Genomic DNA, 21,195 nt, shown 5'->3' with positions numbered 1-21,195 from the left:
ATCACTTTTCATCATCTGGTGAAATCTTGATTACCACCCATACAAAGGCCAAGTTCTTGCTTCCACTGCCAAACTCTTAAGGACAAGACCTTTATTTCAACGCATGACTTTTGGTATATATAAATCTTATTATGTAATACTCATTGCACATGCTCAGCATAGTTTCTGCATCAGGGTTGGATATAAACAGCGGAGGCTCCCCATGCAAGGACAGTACATGGGTCCTTTGCTCTAGAATAGCTCAGCATTAAGCTCCACCTTAAATGGACACTAACTTTTACTAATCTAATAGTATAACTGATATAGATCACCTTTTTAATTTACTTACTGTTAAAATTGTGTGGATTTATCCATGCAAATGCTGTGTGAAGTTACTGCCACTAGGTGTCTCCCTTGCTGTCCACCCCTATTGCGAAGAATAGTCTGTCCAAGGTTACAGACGGGCTGCAAAGAGTGGGTGCGTGTTTCTTCACTGCCTGTCTATACAAGTCTATGGAGAGGGGAGGGGGAGCAATAGGAGAGAGCAGAAAGAGGGTAAGTCAGCAACAGATATGCTGCCAATACAAGTCTATGGAGAGGGGATGGGGAGGAAACAGGATCAGAGTGAGAAACACAGGCTGCTGGTAAGTTTTCCATGTCACCCCAGTGACGGATTGTATGTATGTATATATATATATATATATATATATAGAGATATAAATATATATGTGTCATAGAGATAGGAGAACAGTATGTGTACAGTATATAGAAGACATAACCGCAGTTAGGCTCCGTCCACTAGATCAGAGAAAACGTATAGTTAGAGATAGAGCCTGCAGAAGGGAAAACTTGCCAGATCTAGTGTTATTCCTCATGTACATACATATGACAGCTTATTCTGAATGGTCACCTGAAAAGTTAGGTACGCTATAAGTCTTTCTAACAATTCCCTAGTGATTGTTAGCCATGATATTCATTAGCTCAGTTCTTTACATGCAATCTAATCGACAGTCTGAGGCTGCTTATAAGGCAACAGTAGGACCGTTGTAACATCCACGGCCGTGGACCGACGGGACTACTCACACCCCGACGGCTACAGCTATGGACTTGTGAGCGCTGGTCCGCATCTCCTCCCCAGGAGACGTCAGCGCTCAGTTCCGCTCCACTCTGCTGTGTCCCGTAGGGCGTGCACACACGCTCGCGCCTGGCCTTAAAGGGCCAGTGCGCGCACATGTTTAACAACACTAATTAGCCCATGATCACCCTGGACTTAAGTAGGGCCCTGCCCTTTTGACCATTCCCTGAGCATTGTTCATATTCCTCTGTTAGTCTTACAAATGGTCCCGTAGTGTTATCCTGTTCCCGTTGTTTCCATGCCCTCCTACCTGTATCTTGTATCCCGTATTGTAGTTGTTGCTGTGCCCGCTATAGTGTTGGAGTCGAGTCCTGCCATCTGCCACGTCTGCTGTGTTACACCACATCTGGTGTCATCTGTCTCATCCGCATCACCTGCCGTCAAAATCCCATCTGTGCCTAGCCGTTGTTACTGTCTGGACTATCACAGGTACCTTTGTGCTTGGACTACATATATTAACTTGGTACACTGTAGTTTGGCCAGCTGCCATCCCGCTACCCGCTACAGTGGTGCAGCCCAGTGGGTCCACACACCCACAGATCGTGACAACCGCCTTACATACTAGCCCCATGTTCAACTGCACAGGTTGCACGTACGGTAATTCCGCCCCAATGCTGCATACTTATTCTAAGTTATTTTTTCCCTTTAACAGCTAAATACCATGGCTGGGCAATAATCTACCGAGGTGTCGCCTTATTTATCCTAAACTAATATTCTATACAAATGTCTCAGCAAAATGTATGAATATTTTTTTTTATCAGAAAGTCATTAGGACGATGACCCATGCCATATTCATAATGGGGGGAATGAGATAGTAAAGGAGGGTGCCTACTTAAAGGGTTGTTACTATTATCATAGAAAGTGATCGCTAAGATCTGCGGTCACTTTATGATCAGTGGGGCTCGAATCATATCATATTATATCAGACATTACAATTTAGAACAGGTTTCATTGTCTCAAGTCCCATACTACTTCAATTAGCTTTGTAACAAATGTTTCAGTCTAAAGCTGAGATTTTTGTAATAACTTATGGGAAATCACAGTGAATGAATACAAATAACAGGAAAAAAGCGATTTCACAAACAGCGTGAGTTCGTAAAGAAACATTTTTTCGGGTCAACTTTGTAACCTTCAGCAAAGATGTTATATGAGGGGTTTATTGTGATAAGTTGGAGGAAATTGTTTATCCAAACTTTAGTCTTTTGAGTTTATGCCCATTAGAAATTAAAACAAATACTTCTATGTAAAAATAATACAAATACTCAAAAACTGTTCCAGCATAAACACACATTCTGTCTACTGGCATCAATGGACTGTGACGATATAAGAGGCCCAGAAGAGTAGTTGGCATATATATGTATGTAACTTGTATTTATATCGACGCCAAGGCATCTGTGTCAATACACTGAGGATGTTCCTTGGCTTTTAGATAATCCCCTGAAACCAAGTCGAAAAAAAAAAATCTTAATATGGTAAGAAAACCAACCAACACTGTCCTTACCATTTCCTAAATGTATAGATGGATCTGCTGTATTTGAACTTATGTTAACATCAAGATACTATAGAAATTAAAGCAGATTTCCAGTTAAGAATTTAAAACTTCATGTGGAGAAGTCCCTTGGGATACTGTTATGAAAATGCCTGTTCCTTTAAGATTACCATGACTACGGTTCTGGCTTCTGGTCGTGTCTTCTTTACCTTGAGCCTATCTCTTTTGTCTGTCCTTCTGCCGGTCAGGTGTGGATTAGTATTTAATCCCACCTTCTTCCACCTCTCCCCTGCTTGTGATTCTCCTATCTTCTGGTGTTCTGATCAAGCTCCTGACAATTCCTGCACTTCTGACCACGTGAATACTGAGCTCGGCTTGTCTCTCGTTTACCCTCTGCTTACCGATTCTGATTATCTGCTCCCGGCTGGTTTTTACCTTTGCTTTGCCTGATTACCCCTTGCTTTAATTTTGGACTTTCAGTTAACCCTCTGGCTGTCTGGTTTCCAGCTCAGGTTTGCCTGCATTGCACCTCTAATCCAACACAATACTCTGCTAAGACTACCTGGGTTCTAAACAGCAAAGACCATCCCACCTTGCGGACACCTTAGACTCTGTCGACCAGAGTGGTTACGGATTTGAGGTTGAGGTTTTACGTGCAGCTCTCCCCTGGCAGACTCCAGTAGTCCTTGGAAAATCGCTCAAACTTGCATTTCCATAACAGATACTATCTTAAGGCTGGCCATACACTTTAGATAGCTGAGAGGCAACGATCCTAACAACTTCCCCATACACATGCACACTCGGCTCGGCCGAGCGCCCAGGTGATTTTAATACGGAGAAGGAAGAATGCTGCTGCCAGACTTCTCTGGTACTGGCTTATCTTCTTACGAACAAAAGGATCAGGCATGTTGTAATTCAAAAGTCCGATCCTTCTCTTACCCGACATCTGTAGTCGGGGGTGAGTTGTGACACCACCATACACATTAGATGGTTGGCCGATCCCGGTTGAAATCCGTGGGTTTGGCTGACATACATTTAAGGGCGTATTTACACAAGCGTGTGCGTTTTGCGCAAGCAAAAAATGCGGCGTTTTGCGTGCGCAAAAGGCACTTAACAGCTCTGTGTGTCATGATCATATGGTGCGCGGCTGCGTGCTTTTCGCACAGCCGCCATCATTATGACACTCTGTTTGTATGTTTGTAAACAGAAAAGCACGTGGTGCTTTTCTGTTTATATTCATAGTGTTACTGCTGTTGCGCGAATCACACGCGTCCCACGGAAGTGCTTCCGTGTGGTGCGCGTGATTTTCACGCACCCATTGACTTCAATGAGTGCGTGATGCACGAAAAACGCCGAAATAGAGGACCTGTCGTGAGTTTTACGCAGTGGACTCACGCTGCACAAAAATCATTGACAGTCTGCACTGCCCCATAGACTAGCATAGGTCCGTGCGATGCGCGTGAAAAGCACGCTCGTTGCACGGACGTTTTACACGTTCATGTAAATCCGCCCTTAAGGGCCAGTTCACATGGAGTTTTTTTTACACGTTTTTTGACGTGGAAACCGCGTCAAAAAAACGTCTGAAAATGTCTCCCATTGATTTCAATGGGAGGCGGAGGCGTTTTTTTCCCGCGAGCGGAAAAACCATCTAGTGGGAAAGAGAAGCGAGATGCCCTATCATCGGGCGTTTACATCTCTGACTTCCCATTGACATCAATGGGAGGCAGAGAAAGCGTATTTCGAAAAACGCTGCGAAAATCGGCATGCAGGCAGAGCAAAATCTGCCTCAAAATTCCAAACAAAATTTTGAGGCAGATTTTCCGCCTGCAAAAAACTCTGTGTGAACCCAGCCTATGTCTTTTTGAACGTTTTCCTCACAGGCTGCTATAGATCAGGCATTGCATTAAAATAAATGCAAATCCTCAAAGCCCTTTCACATGGGCCATAGATTGGGTGAACGAGCGTGCCCATGTAAAACCACCCTTAAGAGGAAGGCTTGCAAAGAGAGGAAATTTAAGCAAATAAGAGCAGGGACTGTGCATTTCTATGAAGCCTGGATGACTCTATGACCAACAGAAAGTTTAACTGCTTCTAAAAACGGCCAATGCGACCTAGCCACTTTCTAGACATATAGGGGTATAGCAAAGACATACTTTAGTTATTTTTTCCCCCTAGAAACAGCACTCTTGTCCATGGGCTGCATTTCGTATTATGGACAGGAGTGAAACTGTTTTTGGACCAGCACCGTAATATATTTTAATTAAAAATTATGCGTTCCCATATTTAGAAGACATGTCAATATTCCATGTGTTTAATGTATGCAGGGGGAACACGTCCAAGTGTAAGCAGTGAAGATATTACCACAGTGCTTACCATTCTGTCAGCTTTTCAATCGTCTTGTTTGCACCAATAACCCCCAAAAATTCTTTACATTAGTTTCTTAGTAACGGGCCCAAAAAAATGTATCCCAGTTCAAAGGAGTAGGTATTTATGTATTCTGATCCAGGTTTCTGCCATGCCCTAATTTCTTAAGCCATTATTTTTAAAACTATTAGGGCTTCAGGCATGAGAAAAAAAAATTGCTCCTTCATAGACGTCTGGGGATTTGGGTCCCTATAGTAACCTTTTCACGGGGGAAAGTCATTATGTATGAGAATAGGTTTAAGAATAAATTGTAGACATTATTAAAGAGGAGATGTAAAGCCTTCACCGGGAAAATGGCTTATTCGTTTTGAAGTGACTGTTACTTGAAACATTGAAGAAAGAGATTTGCATCAGATAAGTACAGGGATGTTAAATAAAGACTTGGTGAACTTGACTGCTTAGCCCTTCATGTCTGACACTATGAGGGGTCTTGTCGAGCAGTGAAACAAGAGCACACAGGTCAAGAAATCACAAGGAACATGAGCAGACGTTTCGCCTCCCTCTAAGAAACAAAACGATCCTAAAATGGAAAAGAGTCTACGAGAAGAAGGAATTGCATGGTCAATCTTTAAAAAAGAGCCACTCAATCCATCACTGTTATATAATAAAATACAGTATACTTAAAGCGGTATTCCGGTTCATCAAATAACGTATCACTATCTCATGATTTTCAAGATCTCTTTTTGCTGTTAGGCCTCATGCACACGACCGTAGTTTCATCCGTAATTACGGATCAGGTAATTACTGTTGAAATCGCGGACCCTATTCATTTCTACATGCCATGGACAACTTTCCGTATGTTTACGGATGTGTGTCCAGGCCGTAAATATGATCCACAAAATATAGAACATCTCTTTTTCTTGTCCGCAATTGCTGCACGGACTTGCCCATAGGAGTCTATGGGCGCTCCCGCAATTGCGGACCCCTACGGATTTGCGGATCCATATTTGCCAACATTAAGAAACCTTACGGTCGTGTGCATGAGGCCTTATTCCATAGAAACCTTCATTGTTTACTTCCAGTGGATACAATTCTCTCCTGGTCATGTGATGGACACACAGGTGCATGGTTCGTCACAAGACACACCCCTGATAACTGTATTGCTATGTGTGTCCATCACATGACCAGGACAAATTAATATCAACTAAAATAAAACAATGAAGGTTTCTATTGAATTATATCAAGTAGAGACCGTAAAGAATTGATACAAAATATATATTGAAAAATTCTCTAACTTTTCATTATACATAGAATACCATTTATTTGCTGAAACTAGAATACCTGATAATTTTATGGAATAGCACAAGGATATTCCATAACTTTATGATCAGTGGGGGTCCGACCTCTAGTGATATTCCCCACCCCCTCTCTTCCACAGCTCCGTCTGTGCCTTGATGCAGTTTTCGATGCAGTTTTTAATGCCATTTTTTGAGTGAAACACAGGAGCAGATCCAAAAAAAGAGACGTCTTTTCCTTTTCCTTTTAATCCATTGCTCTGCATTCTCTCCATTTTTGTGCATAAAAAAAACTGCACAAAAAACGGCAACAAAAACTATGTGGGATTCCAGCCTTAATGTCATTACAAAGTGCAGCTTTTCAGTGGCGTAGCTATAGGGGTCGCAGCGGTCGCAAGTTCGACTGGGCCCCTAAGCCTGAGGGGCCTACAGGGCCCCCGTTGCCATACAGCGTGCTGATTAAATACATTGTCTTTGCCATGAAGCCGGCACTTCCTGGTTACGGTCACATGGTACTTAGTGTATATGTGACCGTGACGTCACGTGAGGGGTGTTCCAGGCAGCGCGGAAGAGCAGGTGCGGAGGACTCCAGGTGAGCTGCAGAGTCTGTATTGTAATGTAATGTATTGTGTTGTGTTGTGTTGTATTGAGTTGTCTTGTAATGTATTGTGTTGTATTGTGCTGTCTGTGTTTGTGGTGGAGAGAGGAGAGGGGGGACGTTAAATTACAGCCCCCCTCTCCTCTCTCCACTGCAAACTGCACAAAACAACACAATACATTACAAACTGTGGGTCGCGCCCCTCTTGGGGGTCGTGTGAAGACCTCCGTGGGGGCTCGCGAGTCACTCACCGAGGTCCCGGTTCCAGTCAATGCTGGAGCAAGGAGCTGACAGCTCCATCATTCACTATGCCCTGAGCGGCTCGACGCAGGCAGGCATGATGCAGTGACGTCATCGCGCCTGTCTGCGCCGAGTCACTCATAGGAGAGACCGAAGGAGGAGAAGGATCCTCCACCCGGCGCGGGAACGGGGATAGGTAAGTAATTCCGTTATTTTTCTATTATGCACATATGGGAGAATTATACTGTATGGGGGCTGATATGGCGGGGGGTATTATACTGTATGGAGGGCTGCTTTGGGGGGCATTATACTGTATGGGGGGCTGATATTGGGGGAATTATACTGTATGGGGAGCTTATATGGGGGCATTATATTGTATGGGGAGCTGATATTGGGGCCATTATACTGTATGGGGAGCCCACTTGGGGGGCATTATACTGTATGTGGGGGCTGATATTGGGGCATTATACTGTATGGGGAGCTGATATGAGGGGCATTATAATGAATGGGGAGCTGACATGGGGGGCATTATACTGTATAGGGAGCTGATATGTGGGACATTACACTGTATGGGGAGCTGATATGGGGGCATTATACTGTATGGGAGCTGATATGGGGGGCACTATACTGTATGGGGGCAGCTATGTGGGGCATTATCCTGTGGGGGCTGATATGAGCAGCATTATACTTTATGGGGCAGTCATGGGGGGCATTATACCGCATGGGGGCATTATACTATGGGGGCTGTTGGGCAGGGCAGATGGGCATAGGCGTGCGCAGGGGTCTGGTGGGGTTGGGGAGGGGTAGGGGGGGCCCAAGCTGAATTCTTGCACCCGGGCCCATGAGCCTTTAGCTACGCCCCTGTTCCTGTTCCTCACTTTGCTGGGTCACATTTGCTTTGTTCTGTGAATTATGTCATGTACATTTAGGGATTTTCTATACTGTATGTCTCATTTCTCCTGAGGTTTCTTCATTTATTGCAGTAATTTGGTTGCATTGAGTGAGCACTTTGGGCAGTTTTGTGGATTGATATATAAGTCGGTCACACCATCACGTTTCTTACCTGTAATTCTGTTTTTCATTTCCTATGTGGAATCTGTCATACTGTGAATGTGCCTGATTGCCTTCCCAGTCCATTAAGTCGATCCTCAGCGAGTACTGCCTTTGGCTGGTAATTGCAAATATAAACTCGTTCCCCAGCCAAAATTCACCAGATGGACTGCCAAACCCCTAGAGAGAAATCAGGAGAAAAAAAATACATTTATCTTCTGAGCACAAAAATGTTTTAATGATTTTTACAAGGTCATTATGAGTTATTTCACAAATGCATTCCGTATTGAAAAGACAGCTTAATGTTTAACAGTATAACAGTTGGTCTGTGCAAAGTAGGGGCAGCATGTTGTGCTCCAGAGCTGCTTTTCCTAATGTAAGTTTAGCTCGATCATATCTATCTATCTATCTATCTATCTATCTATCTATCTATCTATCTATCTATCTATCTCACAAGAAAATAGCGACATCACTCTGCGAACATCAATGCCACCTAAACTACTAAATATAAACTACTAAATATAAAAAAATATGCATTGCTGCTAAATCTACCTACAATAGTGAGATTCTTAGCACACATTTAGATCAATGTGACCTCTATGAGGTGGGTATCTATCTATCTATCTATCTATATCTCATATTTACCTTATACACTACCGTTCAAAAGTTTAGGGTCACTTAGAAGTGTCCTTATTTTTGAAAGAAAAGCAAATTTTTTTTCAATGAAGATAACATTAAATTAGTCAGAAATACACTCTATACATTGTTAATGTGCTAAATGACTATTCTAGCTGCAAACGTCTGAGTTTTAATGCAATATCTACATAGGTGTATAGAGGCCCATTTCCAGCAACCATCACTCCAGTGTTCTAATGGTACATTGTGTTTGCTAACTGTGTTAGAAGGCTAATGGATGATTACAAAACGCTTGAAAACCCTTGTGCAATTATGTTAGCACTGCTGTAAACAGTTTTGCTGTTTAGAGGAGCTATAAAACTGACCTTCCTTTGAGCTAGTTGAGAATCTGGAGCATTACATTTGTGGCTTCGATTAAACTCTCCAAATGGCTAGAAAAAGAGAGCTTTCATGTGAAACTCGACAGTCTATTCTTGTTCTTAGAAATTAAGGCTATTCCATGCGAGAAATTGTCAAGAAACTGAAGATTTCCTATGATGGTGTGTACTACTCCCTTCAGAGGACAGCACAAACAGGCTCTAACCAGAGTAGAAAGAGAAGTGGGAGGCCCCGCTGCACAACTGAGCAACAAGACAAGTACATTGGAGTCTCTAGTTTAAGAAATAGACGCCTCACAGGTCCTCAACTGGCAGCTTCATTAAATAGTACTCGCAAAACGCCAGAGTCAACGTCTACAGTGAAGAGGCGACTCCGGGATGCTGGCCTTCAGGGCAGAGTGGCAAAGAAAAAGCCATATCTGAGACTGGCTAATAAAAGGAAAAGATTAATATGGGCAAAAGCACACAGACATTGGACAGAGGAAGATTGGAAAAAAGTGTTATGGACAGACAAATCGAAGTTTGAGGTGTTTGGATCACACAGAAGAATATTTGTGAGATGCAGAACAACTAAAAAGATGCTGGAAGAGTGCCTGACACCATCTGTCAAGCATGGTGGAGGTAATGTGATGGTCTGGGGTTGCTTTGGTGCTGGTAAAGTGGGAGATTTGTACAAGGTAAAAGGGATCTTGAATAAGGAAGGCTATCACTCCATTTTGCAACGCCATGCCATACCCTGTGGACAGCGCTTGATTGGAGCCAATTTCATCCTACAACAGGACAATGACCCAAAGCACACCTCCAAATTATAAAATAACTATTTAGGGAAGAAGCAGGCAGCTGGTATTCTATCTGTAATGGAGTGGCTAGCGCAGACACCAGATCTCAACCCCATAGAGCTGTTGTGGGAGCAGCTTGACTGTATGGTACGCAAGAAGTGCCCATCAAGCCAATCCAACTTGTGGGAGGGGCTTCTGGAAGCATGGGGTGAAATTTCTCCCGATTACCTCAGGAAATTAACAGCTAGAATGCCAAAGGTCTGCAATTCTGTAATTGCTGCAAATGGAGCATTCTTTGACGAAAGCAAAGTTTGAAGGAGAAAATTATTATTTCAAATAAAAATCATTATTTCTAACCTTGTCAATGTCTTGACTATATTTTCTAGTCATTTTGCAACTCATTTGATAAATATAAGTGTGAGTTTTCATGGAAAACACAAAATTGTCTGGGTGACCCCAAACTTTTGAACGGTATATATATATATATATATATATATATATATATATATATATAAGACAAAAAATAGGCAGCACTCCATTCAGTTAGAGGTTAAAAAATAGGGTACTTTTATTGTCCCATAAACAGTGGCACTGTTTATGGGACAATAAAAGTACCCTCTTTTTTCACCTCTACCTGAACGGAGTGCTGCCTATTTTTTTGTCTTATATACAATTGGGATTGTGGTCTTATCCCGTTGGCTTGCAGCCACAGCATACCGGTGCGGCTGGATCCATTTGTTTTTCTATATATATATATATATATATATATATATATATATATATATATACATACATTTTTAATGTCAATAACTTAGCAAGAGCTTAGCTTTTCATACATTGCCCCAATGCTAGTGATTCAGCACGACTTATAGTCCATTCTCATCCAGAGCTGCATTCACAATTCTGCATACGTCAGAGCTCAGATCTTCCAGCATACCCTGTTTATTTAGTGCCTTTGCTTAGCTTGCTTTAGTGATTTGCATTCTGGGAAGTGTTTGTTTTTTTACGCCAGGCACTGCACAGTAGCAAAAACTAACTTTCTCAGAGTGTACTAGAGCATTGCATGAGAGGAGTTTAATCTGGCAGGGGATTGTCTGTCAACAAACTCTTGGCAGGTTATAGTAACAACCTGTAGAATTGAGAAATCATCTTGGGGCTATAAGTCAGGATTTAATTCAGGATCAGTATAAAATAAGTAAAGCAAAGTATTTACACAGTTACTCAACTGTTTTTGTAGATTACATCTTCTTAAATAGTATTTAAAGGTGAAATACGCTTTAAAGTTGCCATAAACTAATATGACTGCACATATGTGCTGAAAATCCATCAGTAATTTCAAGAAGATCCTTATCCATTAATGGAAATCTGATCCATTGGTCATTAGTTTTATAGAAAATGTTTGATTTTTTTTTCTCTGCTGATCATCATATGAAAGGAACACTCTGGACAAGGCCGGCCTTAATGGTGTATGATCTTTTGCACAACCAATCCTAAAGGGGGCGCCACTGGTTCTTTTTGCCTGGACAGCCAGAGCTTGAATACCTGATCCCACATTTGAAGCTATCGATAGCGTTTCTATATCGATTTTGGTACCTTCTGGCACTATTATTTGAATATGGTTTGATTGAATTATTTCGGCACTATATGGTAAACCATTATTGGGGATGATGAATATAAAAGTTACTGATACACTGTATTATGCCTCATGAAGGGAGGAGGCAGAGCATGGCATAAAGCTTCTCGCTTTGGTGTTCTATGAATCTATGTGTCATGCTCTGCCCCCTCAGGGCCTGTACAAGGCATAACGCAGTGTATCAGTTTTGCACACAGTTTGCGCCTTTAAGTGGGGAAATACATATTCTTTGATGTCAGCTATATTATGTCAGTAAATATACAGCGATCTCTCTCTATACTTGTCCCAACAAGCTGAGGGCCTGTAGATAAACATATTACAGCTCCATACAAGCTCTGAGTTGTATGGAGCCGTAATACGGCACCGGTAGACTTCTATGGGGCTCTACTATACTTCTGTATGTCTGAAGTTTCATATAGAATCATAAAAAGTTTTTTCTTTCTATATGAATCCAACAGAGGAAAAAATCATGGCATGCTTCATCGAATGCAAAATTATGGAGCTATTCTACCTATCATTGCCTCTACAGGAGAATAATTCTGTATTATGGTGCCGATTAGAGCACCACATGGCGGCACGTATAGAGCCATACGGATGTGCTGAGGCTGGGGCTTAGCTAAAGGCTCATGGGCCCCGATGCAAATGTTCTTCTTGGCCCCCCAACTTCTCTTCATGGTCAATGGCCCGTTTTACATCGTGTGGACCGCCGGGTGCGCGTGCGTCGCTTACCTGGAGAGGAGACGGCACCAGGTTGCCTTATGGGAAGAAGACAAGCCGGCAGAGGCAGTGTGATCTGGACAATGTTCTGCTGAAAAACCTTGTGTCGTGTGGATGTGACACGTACCACCTACCTAAACATTGCTGCAGACCCCCCAGATGACCCTACCACACTGCAAAACATTGTTCAGGAATGGTTTGATGAAGATAACTAAGGGTGCTTTACAACCGGGTAATTTTGGCCATAACAACAAGCATCGATCAGCGAGGCAGGTTGTTGTTCGGTGCTTGTTTGCCCCTTCCACAAGGAGCTATGATGAGTAATGGATGGGGACGAGCGCTCATTACTACGATCGCTCGTCACCAAACATTTCTAACATGTCGGCAGCAAATCTGCCTGTTTACACAGGGAGATGTGCTGCCGACAACGATAATATTTATTGCTGCATAAACGATACGATCAGATAATGAACAGGCATTTGCTCGTTCATCGGTTGATCGCTGACCTGTTTATACAGGGTAATAATTGGGAACTTTGACCCATGTAAAAGGTCCATGAGTGTTCAAGGTGTTAACTTGGCTCCGCTGATCATAGAGCACCACATGGCGGCACGTATAGAGCCATACGGGTGTGCTGAGGCTGGGGCTTAGCTAAAGGCTCATGGTCCCCGATGAAAATGTTCTTCTTGGCCCCCCAACTTCTCTTCATGGCCAATGGCCCGTTTTACATCGTGTGGACCGCCGGGTGCGCGTGCGTCACTTACCTGGAGAGGAGACGGCACCAGGTTGCATTATGGGAAGAAGACAAGCCGGCAGGGGCAGTGTGATCTGGACAATGTTCTACTGAAAAACCTTGTGTCATGTGGATGTGACACGTACCACCTACCTAAACATTGCTGCAGACCCCCCAGATGACCCTACCACACTGCAAAACATTGTTCAGGAATGGTTTGATGAAGATAAATAAGGGTGCTTTACAACCGGGTAATTTTGGCCATAACAACAAGCATCGATCAGCGAGGCAGATTGTTGTTCGGTGCTTGTTTGCCCCTTCCACAAGGAGCTATGATGAGTAATGGATGGGGACGAGCGCTCATTACTACGATCGCTCGTCACCAAACATTTCTAACATGTCGGCAGCACATCTCCCTGTTTACACAGGGAGATGTGCTGCCGACAACGATAATATTTATTGCTGCATAAACGATACGATCAGATAATGAACAGGCATTTGCTCGTTCATCGGTTGATCGCTGACCTGTTTATACAGGGTAATAATTGGGAACTTTGACCCATGTAAAAGGTCCATAAGTGTTCAAGGTGTTAACTTGGCCCCGCTGATCATAGAATGAGGGTCTGAAGCTCCTTGTTCCTCGTCATTGCGTTCAGAGTTTAAATAAAGTGATGCCCGCAGTAGTCGAGCATGCGCCCTGCTGCTCTATTCACAGTCATTAGCCAAGTACAGCCCTCAGCTGTCTCCATCGGCCCCATACATATAGAGTGTAGTTGCAGGATGCATGCTTGACCACTGTGGGCAGCGCTCTATTCAAACTATGACCGCAGTGACGAGGAACAAGTGGCTTGGGACCCCTATTCTATGTGGGGTCCCAAGACATCACACTGCCCTGGTGAGGGCAGTCATTAAGAGGAAACTAGTGCATTAGGTATTCATTTACAGTAGGTCTTGTTCCTAGCTCCTTAACATTTGTGCCGCACGGGTCAGGACTACAGCAAGCTGACACTCTCCGCCTCGGAAGGAAGAGGAGCAAGCAGTTCTTCCTCCTCTAGCTTAGCCCACCTCCCTATGCTGTGACCTACCAGGTGACATGCACAGCTACAAGCCCCACCCCCTCCCTCCCAGGCGGCGCTTTCAAAAACTCAGACCCAGCTGCAGCGCTCAGCCCCCCGTATTTGCCCCTTCCCGAGTACATCATTAATACCCTGCCCCCATCTGAGACTGGAGTTAAGAGATCACGCCCACGTCCATCCCAATTCCTCCTCCTGTCACCCCCGCCCCTGAACGTCACATCGTTGGGTCTCAGAGACATATCGGTGCATATACAGAGTGGCTGCACTGGACTGTGTGGTAAGGGGGCCCTGTGGGCCCCCCAGGCTTAGAGGCCCGGTCGCAACTGCAAACACTGCAACCCCTATAGCTACCTCACGGTGCTGAGGCCTTAGTCTAATACAGAATGAATGCTCATAACCATCTACGTGCCTCAGGTCTTCATAACTACTGTACATGACGCTAGGAGTTGCACCGTATCCTTCCACAGACTCTACTGTAGTAAATCAACTTCAATATTACGAGTCATATAACGTTAATTTTTATATTGCAAGAGAAAACATGAAAACTACCACCTGTAGAAGGCAAGCAATGCTTTCACTGAGAAACTGATGTCATTTTCCAGAATTAGGAATTATAAAATCCCCCTCTTCCTCCATGATATTTTATGAACACACGTGCATATAAGCCTCAGAGCCGACAGGCTGACATTTTACTTATCTGTAATAGGAGGGAATGGGCAAGCTATTAAAGTAATTACCCCTCATATAAAACATGTCTTCATCTTTCAGCTGATGGTATCAGTTACATTATAACACAAATTTACCTCAATTATTATAAATTTGTTTGAAATATTTTTGATGTAAAGGTTTCTTGTTACAATGACTCATGTGCTGGAATGGATACATTTGGCCCTTTCTAAAATGTTTCTGTTTCTAGAAAAGCTGGACGAAGACTGATATGGTCCCCGTTACAGCTCCTGCAGGGGTTGTCACCCTGTTTCTCCATTACCCTCTCAGACCTGGTTCTGACAATGCAGTATACAATTATTTTTTTTGTCAAACCTGTGATAATATACTGAATGAAGAATTCATATATAATGTAAAGTAATGCAACTTTGGAATATAATTGTACAACCAATATCTTGCTATTTTCAAGATCTCTGTTTGCTTTTAGTGGATGTAGCATTCTTGTTCAAGATCTGTTCACATCAGTGTTTTGTTCTATTCCATAGGGTTCTGTGGTCTGTAGCACTATCACTTTTGCTAAAAAAGAGATTGGGGCCCAAGGGACACATGACAGACCCCATTATAAGTCACTGGCATCCATCAGTACTCATTAGTTCCGTCATACCTGTCATGTTAAGAAAGAAATCCATGGCGACAGTGTGAACAGAGCCTTATAACTAGATGCTGAAAACCTGTACAGACCAAGATCAAGTATTAGATGAGAGTTAACTACAATTTTATCCAGCCGAGGCAATCCTCGGAGGGCTAAATACATCAACAGCACAAATCTCTTTACTGTCCTGATTATTTGCTACAATGTATCAGTGTAGGTAAAATGTATCAGTCTGAGAGCGGTATGTAAGTATGAGTGGTTTTTACTCTTTTTATTTTTGGATATACAGTAAACTAAAATGTTTCATTTATAGGCAGCAAACAGTGATACTGAAAATGTTGACCAATTTAAATTTACATTTATTCGAAAGTTGCAGAACATTTTTTATTATAAGAATGTCAAACAAAATCCTACAAAAATCTAGTAGTATTAAAACTTGAAATATACTGATAAAATAAGTCAAATGAAAAGCTCTTTATGAAAATAGAAATCCAGCTCCTCACCTGAGCACTATGCGTGCCGATATTACAGTACCAATAAATACTATAATAGGTAGTTAACCCTCATTTATTGTAAGCGCGGCCACTACTGGTGGCTGCGTACTACACAACCATAAGCAGTACACGTGCCGCTGTATGGAGGTCTTTTCGGCACCGTATTACGGTGATTTTCTTAGTATCCGATTCTTTACAACAATGCAGAGGGTTAAAGGGTTAAAGGCTTTGTCTTCTTTAGAAAATTCATTTTAACGTAACCAATTCGGGCATTTTGAGTTAATAGAATGGAGTTCGCAAAGAGGGTCTCTCTGGAGGACCTGACTCAACAAAGCACTACCAGAAACCTCATTGATTTCAATCGGCACCATGTAATGCTTCATTTCTCCTGTGGTGGCGCAGCAGGGATATTGAATACTTACTGCCAGGTTCCACCACAGATTACAGCTGATCACTGCTGGTCCAAGCAGCAGGACAACCTGTGATCAGCTTATTTTTAGGGGACACTTCTAACAAAAAGGGATTGTATGCCAATTTTTAATGTAAATAACTAACTCTCCTCTTTGTAGGATTATATTCATACATATTGTCAGCTTGGTAAATAAAGATATAGATATGTCTCAATTACTAAATGTTCTGTGATTTTTCAACCTCGAGTTCTGTATACGACATTCATTAGATCTACATCTGCTTGTTCTCCTTGAGTCAAGCTTCCACATCAAGCATGAAGGAGCCGTTCTATAGATCAGGGCAGCACACCAGCTATAATGACCATTTCTAAAAAATACTATTACACTGCACAATTTGTACAATGAATAGGTCTGTTTTTCATTATTTGATAGTTATATTTTTCTAATGGTGACTGGTATGGGACAGAACTGCCTCCACAGTAAACTCTACATACTATCAGAGAAAGACATCACATTAAGTCATCCCAAATTAAACAGTCCCAGAAAGCTCTCAGAGGCCAATAAAAAAAATGGGTGACATCATTAAATGACTTATGCCTTGAGGTGACCTAAGCCAGGGACTGGCAACCTTTGGCTGTTGCAGAAAAAAAATCTCCCATGAAGATTTGGCTGCTAAATTCTGTTGTCGATCAAAATTCCAGGATTTGGCGGCCCACCATTCCAGACCCAAAGGAGCCATCAGTCAACATTCACATGAAGTGAATAGAGAGTTGATATTAGTCTAGTGTCAACTCTTGACCGTAACCTGTAAAATCCTGGGAATGTGCTGTCTATGGAGATGTAGCAGAGCTGGGGTCAGTTTTGTTTTCACCAAAAAACATCAGAAATGGATGTTACAATGGATCGCATTTAATTTAATTGTCAAAAATTATATCAGTTGGCATCCATTATATTGATTGATGTTTGCAATGGAAAAGAAAGCCGGACACAATCTCTAGTGTGAACATAGAGTTAGGCTCTGTTCACTCTTGCGTTATTTTTTGACGTCAGGTTTCTGTTGCTTTTTGATGGTCAAAGTAACTTAGCACATGCTGCATTGTTCTGTCCAGTACAAACAAAATGAAGAGGGTAAAATCAGATATTTTTAGCCTATGGTGAAAAATTAAAACATCTTAGTGGTTCATAACGGATCTGTTATGAATCCCTTAAAAAAGGGAAGCCATGTTGCCAGTGTGAAGGGTTGTCTGTTTTTAAAAATAATCTGATCGCTCGATGCCCTGGTGCTGGGAACTCAGCGATCACTTCACCGATCAGATTGTGCACAGACAATGCTAGCCTATGATATTCACACGCTGTGAAAAATATCCATGCTTATTTTAAAACATGCTGCAGATTTTAAAATCCGCAACATGTCCTCAATATATTAGATTTGCTGCAGATGAAATCCACAGCAAAACCTGCAACAGATTCTGCATGTGACACTTGTAAATTTTGGCAAGAATTTTATGGGTATTCACAGCAAAATCCACAGCAAAAATGTGTCTCTGAACATGCTGTACACTAAGGCTACGTTCACATGACCTATTTTCAGGCGTAAACGAGGCGTATTATGCCTCGATTTACGCCTGAAAATAAGGCTACAATACGTCGGCAAACATCTGCCCATTCATTTGAATGGGTTTGCCGACGTACTGTGCCGACAACCTGTCATTTACGCGTCGTCGTTTGACAGCTGTCAAACGTCGACGCGGAAAATGACTGCCTCGTCAAAGAAGTGCAGGACACTTCTTTGAAACGTAATTTGAGCCGTTTTTCATTGAATTCAATGAAGAACAGCTCAAGATTACGGGCGTCAATGACGCCTCGCAAAATGCGAGGAGGAGCAATTACGTCTGAAACGAGGCAGCTGTTTTCTCCTGAAAACTGTCTGTAATTTCAGACGTAAAAGCAACTTATCATGTGCACATACCCTTAGGCTACGTTCAGACACTTATAGGGCATGCTGCGGATTTGATCATGAAATAAAAGCCGCCACATCTGAACTTGGCATAAGGCATCATATACACGACTGTTGCCATTTTATGGATCGCAGAACACGGATCCTAGTGTCTTTCGAGTACAATCCGTTTTTATTTGCGAACCCAAACACTATAATGGGTGAGAGAGATTGCAAATACGCACAGAAATAGGACCTGTTCTATAATTTTCGGAACAGACACAGAAAAAAATGGATGTGTGCTTGGCCCCATAGAAATGAATGGTTCAGTATGCTATCCACAACAAAAACGGATAGGACACTGTAGAAAAAAAACGCCGTGTGCATGAACCCTAATATAGGACATAACTCCGCATCGGTACAGTTTTGAAAAAAGCACCAAAAATTGTTTTTGTTGCTTATAAAACACTATATAGATGTAGCAAAGCTGGGTCTCTCAATGCAGCAAAGCTGAGTTTGTCATTTGGCACAATGTAAAATTGCAATGTGTTATTTGTAGTTTTCCATAGAACGGCAGTTATTCTATTCACCTATATTACAGTACACAAAAGAAACAGTTCAATGACAAATGCAGCTCTTATCAATCCATACACAGCCTATAAAGCAAATATATTTGGAAAATAAGAAAGAATATATTTTTTTGCTTGAATGAACTTCCTGAAAGCAGTGGAATAAGAACAAGAATAATTTATACTTGGTCAATTACTGTGCCAAAAGGAAGGACTGTCTATCTAAGTATTGGCCACAAAAGATTGAAATATTGAAAATTGAGTGAGATGTTGGAGTAAATCCCCGGCAGCGAACATTTCCATGTTTTCTTACTTCATTCTTGTATTTCATAACCTATTGTGAATTTCTTCTAACATGTATTATACCTGTATAATATATGGGTAAAACGTTATATGTTTATATTGTGCATAGCTCCTACGAGGCAAGCGATCTACAGAGGCGAATCCTGAAGTTCCTGGGCCTCAATACAAAATCTGTAATAGAGTTCCTACCTACTATATAATTTATAATACTGGTGTCTCCTTATGTGACGAGGACCCGAGTGCAACTGCTATCTCTGCACCCCCTATCGCTACACCCCTGGGTATCTACAACTGGACCATCAGCAAAAATGTACACACTTTACAAGTGCTGGCGTCGTGGAAGTATTAGGCTGGGTTCACACGTGGCGGAATTTCACTTAAATTCCGCTGCGGACACTCCGCAGCGTTAATCCGCAGCGGTGCCGTTTGTCCATTGACTTACACTTTAATTTAGCAGTGTTCGTTTAGACGAGGCGTAAAATTCCGCTGCGGAGCATAGGCTGCGGAGCGGAATTTGGTGTCCGCAGCATGCTCTGTCTGTTGCGGAGCAGTGGCGGACTCATGGCGGAATTTCTCCATTGACTTCAATGGAGAGTCAAAATTCCGCAATGAAGTCCGCAGATCTTATGTGTGCTGCGGAGCGTATTGGTTTTACTACCATGACATTTCTTCATTCTGGCTGGACCTATGTATTTCTAGGTCTACAGCCAGACTGAGGAAGTCAATGGGGCTCCCGTAATGACGGGAGCGTTGCTAGGAGACGTCTGTAAATAGTCACTGTCCAGGGTGCTGAAAGAGTTAAGCGATCGGCAGTAACTGTTTCTGCACCCGGGACAGTGACTACCGATCTCAATATACATGTATCTGTAAAAAAACATATAAGTTCATACTTACCGAGAACTCCCTGCGTCTGTCTCCAGTCCGGCCTCCCAGGATGACGTTTCAGTGTAAGTGACGGCTGCAGCCAATCACAGGCCAAGCACAGGCTGCAGCGGTCACATGGACTGGCGCGTCATCCAGGGAGGTCGGGCTGGATGCCGAAAGAGGGACGCGTCACCAAGACAACGGCCGGTAAGTATGAAAATCGTTTACTTTCACTAGGGAAAGTGCTGTCCCTTCTCTCTATCCTGCACTGATAGGGAGAAGGGAAGCACTTTTCCCGCAGTCCGCAGCAGCTAGTCCGCATCAATGTACTGCACATTTTGTGCAGATCCGCAGCAGAATCTGCAACGCAGATTCTGTGCGGCATTGATGCGGACAGTTGCGGACGAAATCCGCCACGTGTGGTCATGCCCTTAATACTAGCATAACTTGCAAAATAGCTCTCCATCAGAAGGAAGAAAACTGCCTCTCTAGTGCCACCTATCGGTGAGTATCCTGGAAATCAATGTCCGACCCTTTATAGAACCTTGAAACACAACTTGGGTTGAAAGCCAAATCAGAGACACCCATCTGTAGATGGCACTGTATCAGACTTGTTGCTCCTCATCAGCTCAGAGAAGTGTACTCGTAGGCTGGGTTAGATGCCTATGAAGCGGCTTTTGGAAGGTACTGATTCTTATTGAGAATATTTAGCTGGTAGGAAGTGTTAAGGGCAATGCTCCCTGGGAAAAAGTATGCAAAACAGGTCTCCTCCAGAAGGAAGAAAACGGTCTGCCTATGACCCTACATACCCTCCTAGCCATAATCCTGTGAAGTAGGGAGTGATCAGTCAATGATTTCTCCTTAGCTTTCTGCTAAAATCAATAGATCCTGCTAATATGTGAATCTGTCAACCACAGCTCAAATTGGACAGGTTTTCTTTTACACTTACCAAAAATAGACATTCCCTTTAAATTCCATTTGCTTGGTGACTACAACACTGCTTGGTGACTTTGTATCTCTAGTTGTGGTACTTACCATTTTATATTCTTTCCAACCCCGCTGAAAATCTACACTCCCATCCTCTCTGTGCTGGATTACCGTCCAGCCCCCACCGGCAGTTTCCATATTGCAATAGACCTAAAATAAATGAGAAAAATAAAGATTCAGCTTTGTGTAGATTCAGTAAATAATGCGGAAAAT

At 42.6% G+C, this 21,195-nt stretch overlaps 1 protein-coding gene across 1 annotated transcript in view; it reads right to left on the bottom strand.

Moving 5' to 3' along the window:
• The window catches only part of ANGPT1 (angiopoietin 1), a 284,383-nt gene that overhangs the window by 49,683 nt on the left and 213,505 nt on the right, over window positions 1-21,195 (bottom strand). Inside the window, exons 6-7 of the mRNA XM_075827991.1 lie at window positions 21,031-21,132; window positions 8,164-8,330 (exon numbers count right to left, since the gene is read on the bottom strand). Of these exons, the coding sequence (XP_075684106.1) occupies window positions 8,164-8,330; window positions 21,031-21,132 (269 nt within the window). The remainder of the gene's footprint in view (window positions 1-8,163; window positions 8,331-21,030; window positions 21,133-21,195) is intronic.

Source organism: Rhinoderma darwinii, chromosome 5 (assembly GCF_050947455.1).
Source record: "Rhinoderma darwinii isolate aRhiDar2 chromosome 5, aRhiDar2.hap1, whole genome shotgun sequence".
Taxonomy (NCBI): Eukaryota; Metazoa; Chordata; class Amphibia; order Anura; family Rhinodermatidae; genus Rhinoderma; species Rhinoderma darwinii.
This window is presented reverse-complemented; position numbering and strand designations above follow the sequence as displayed.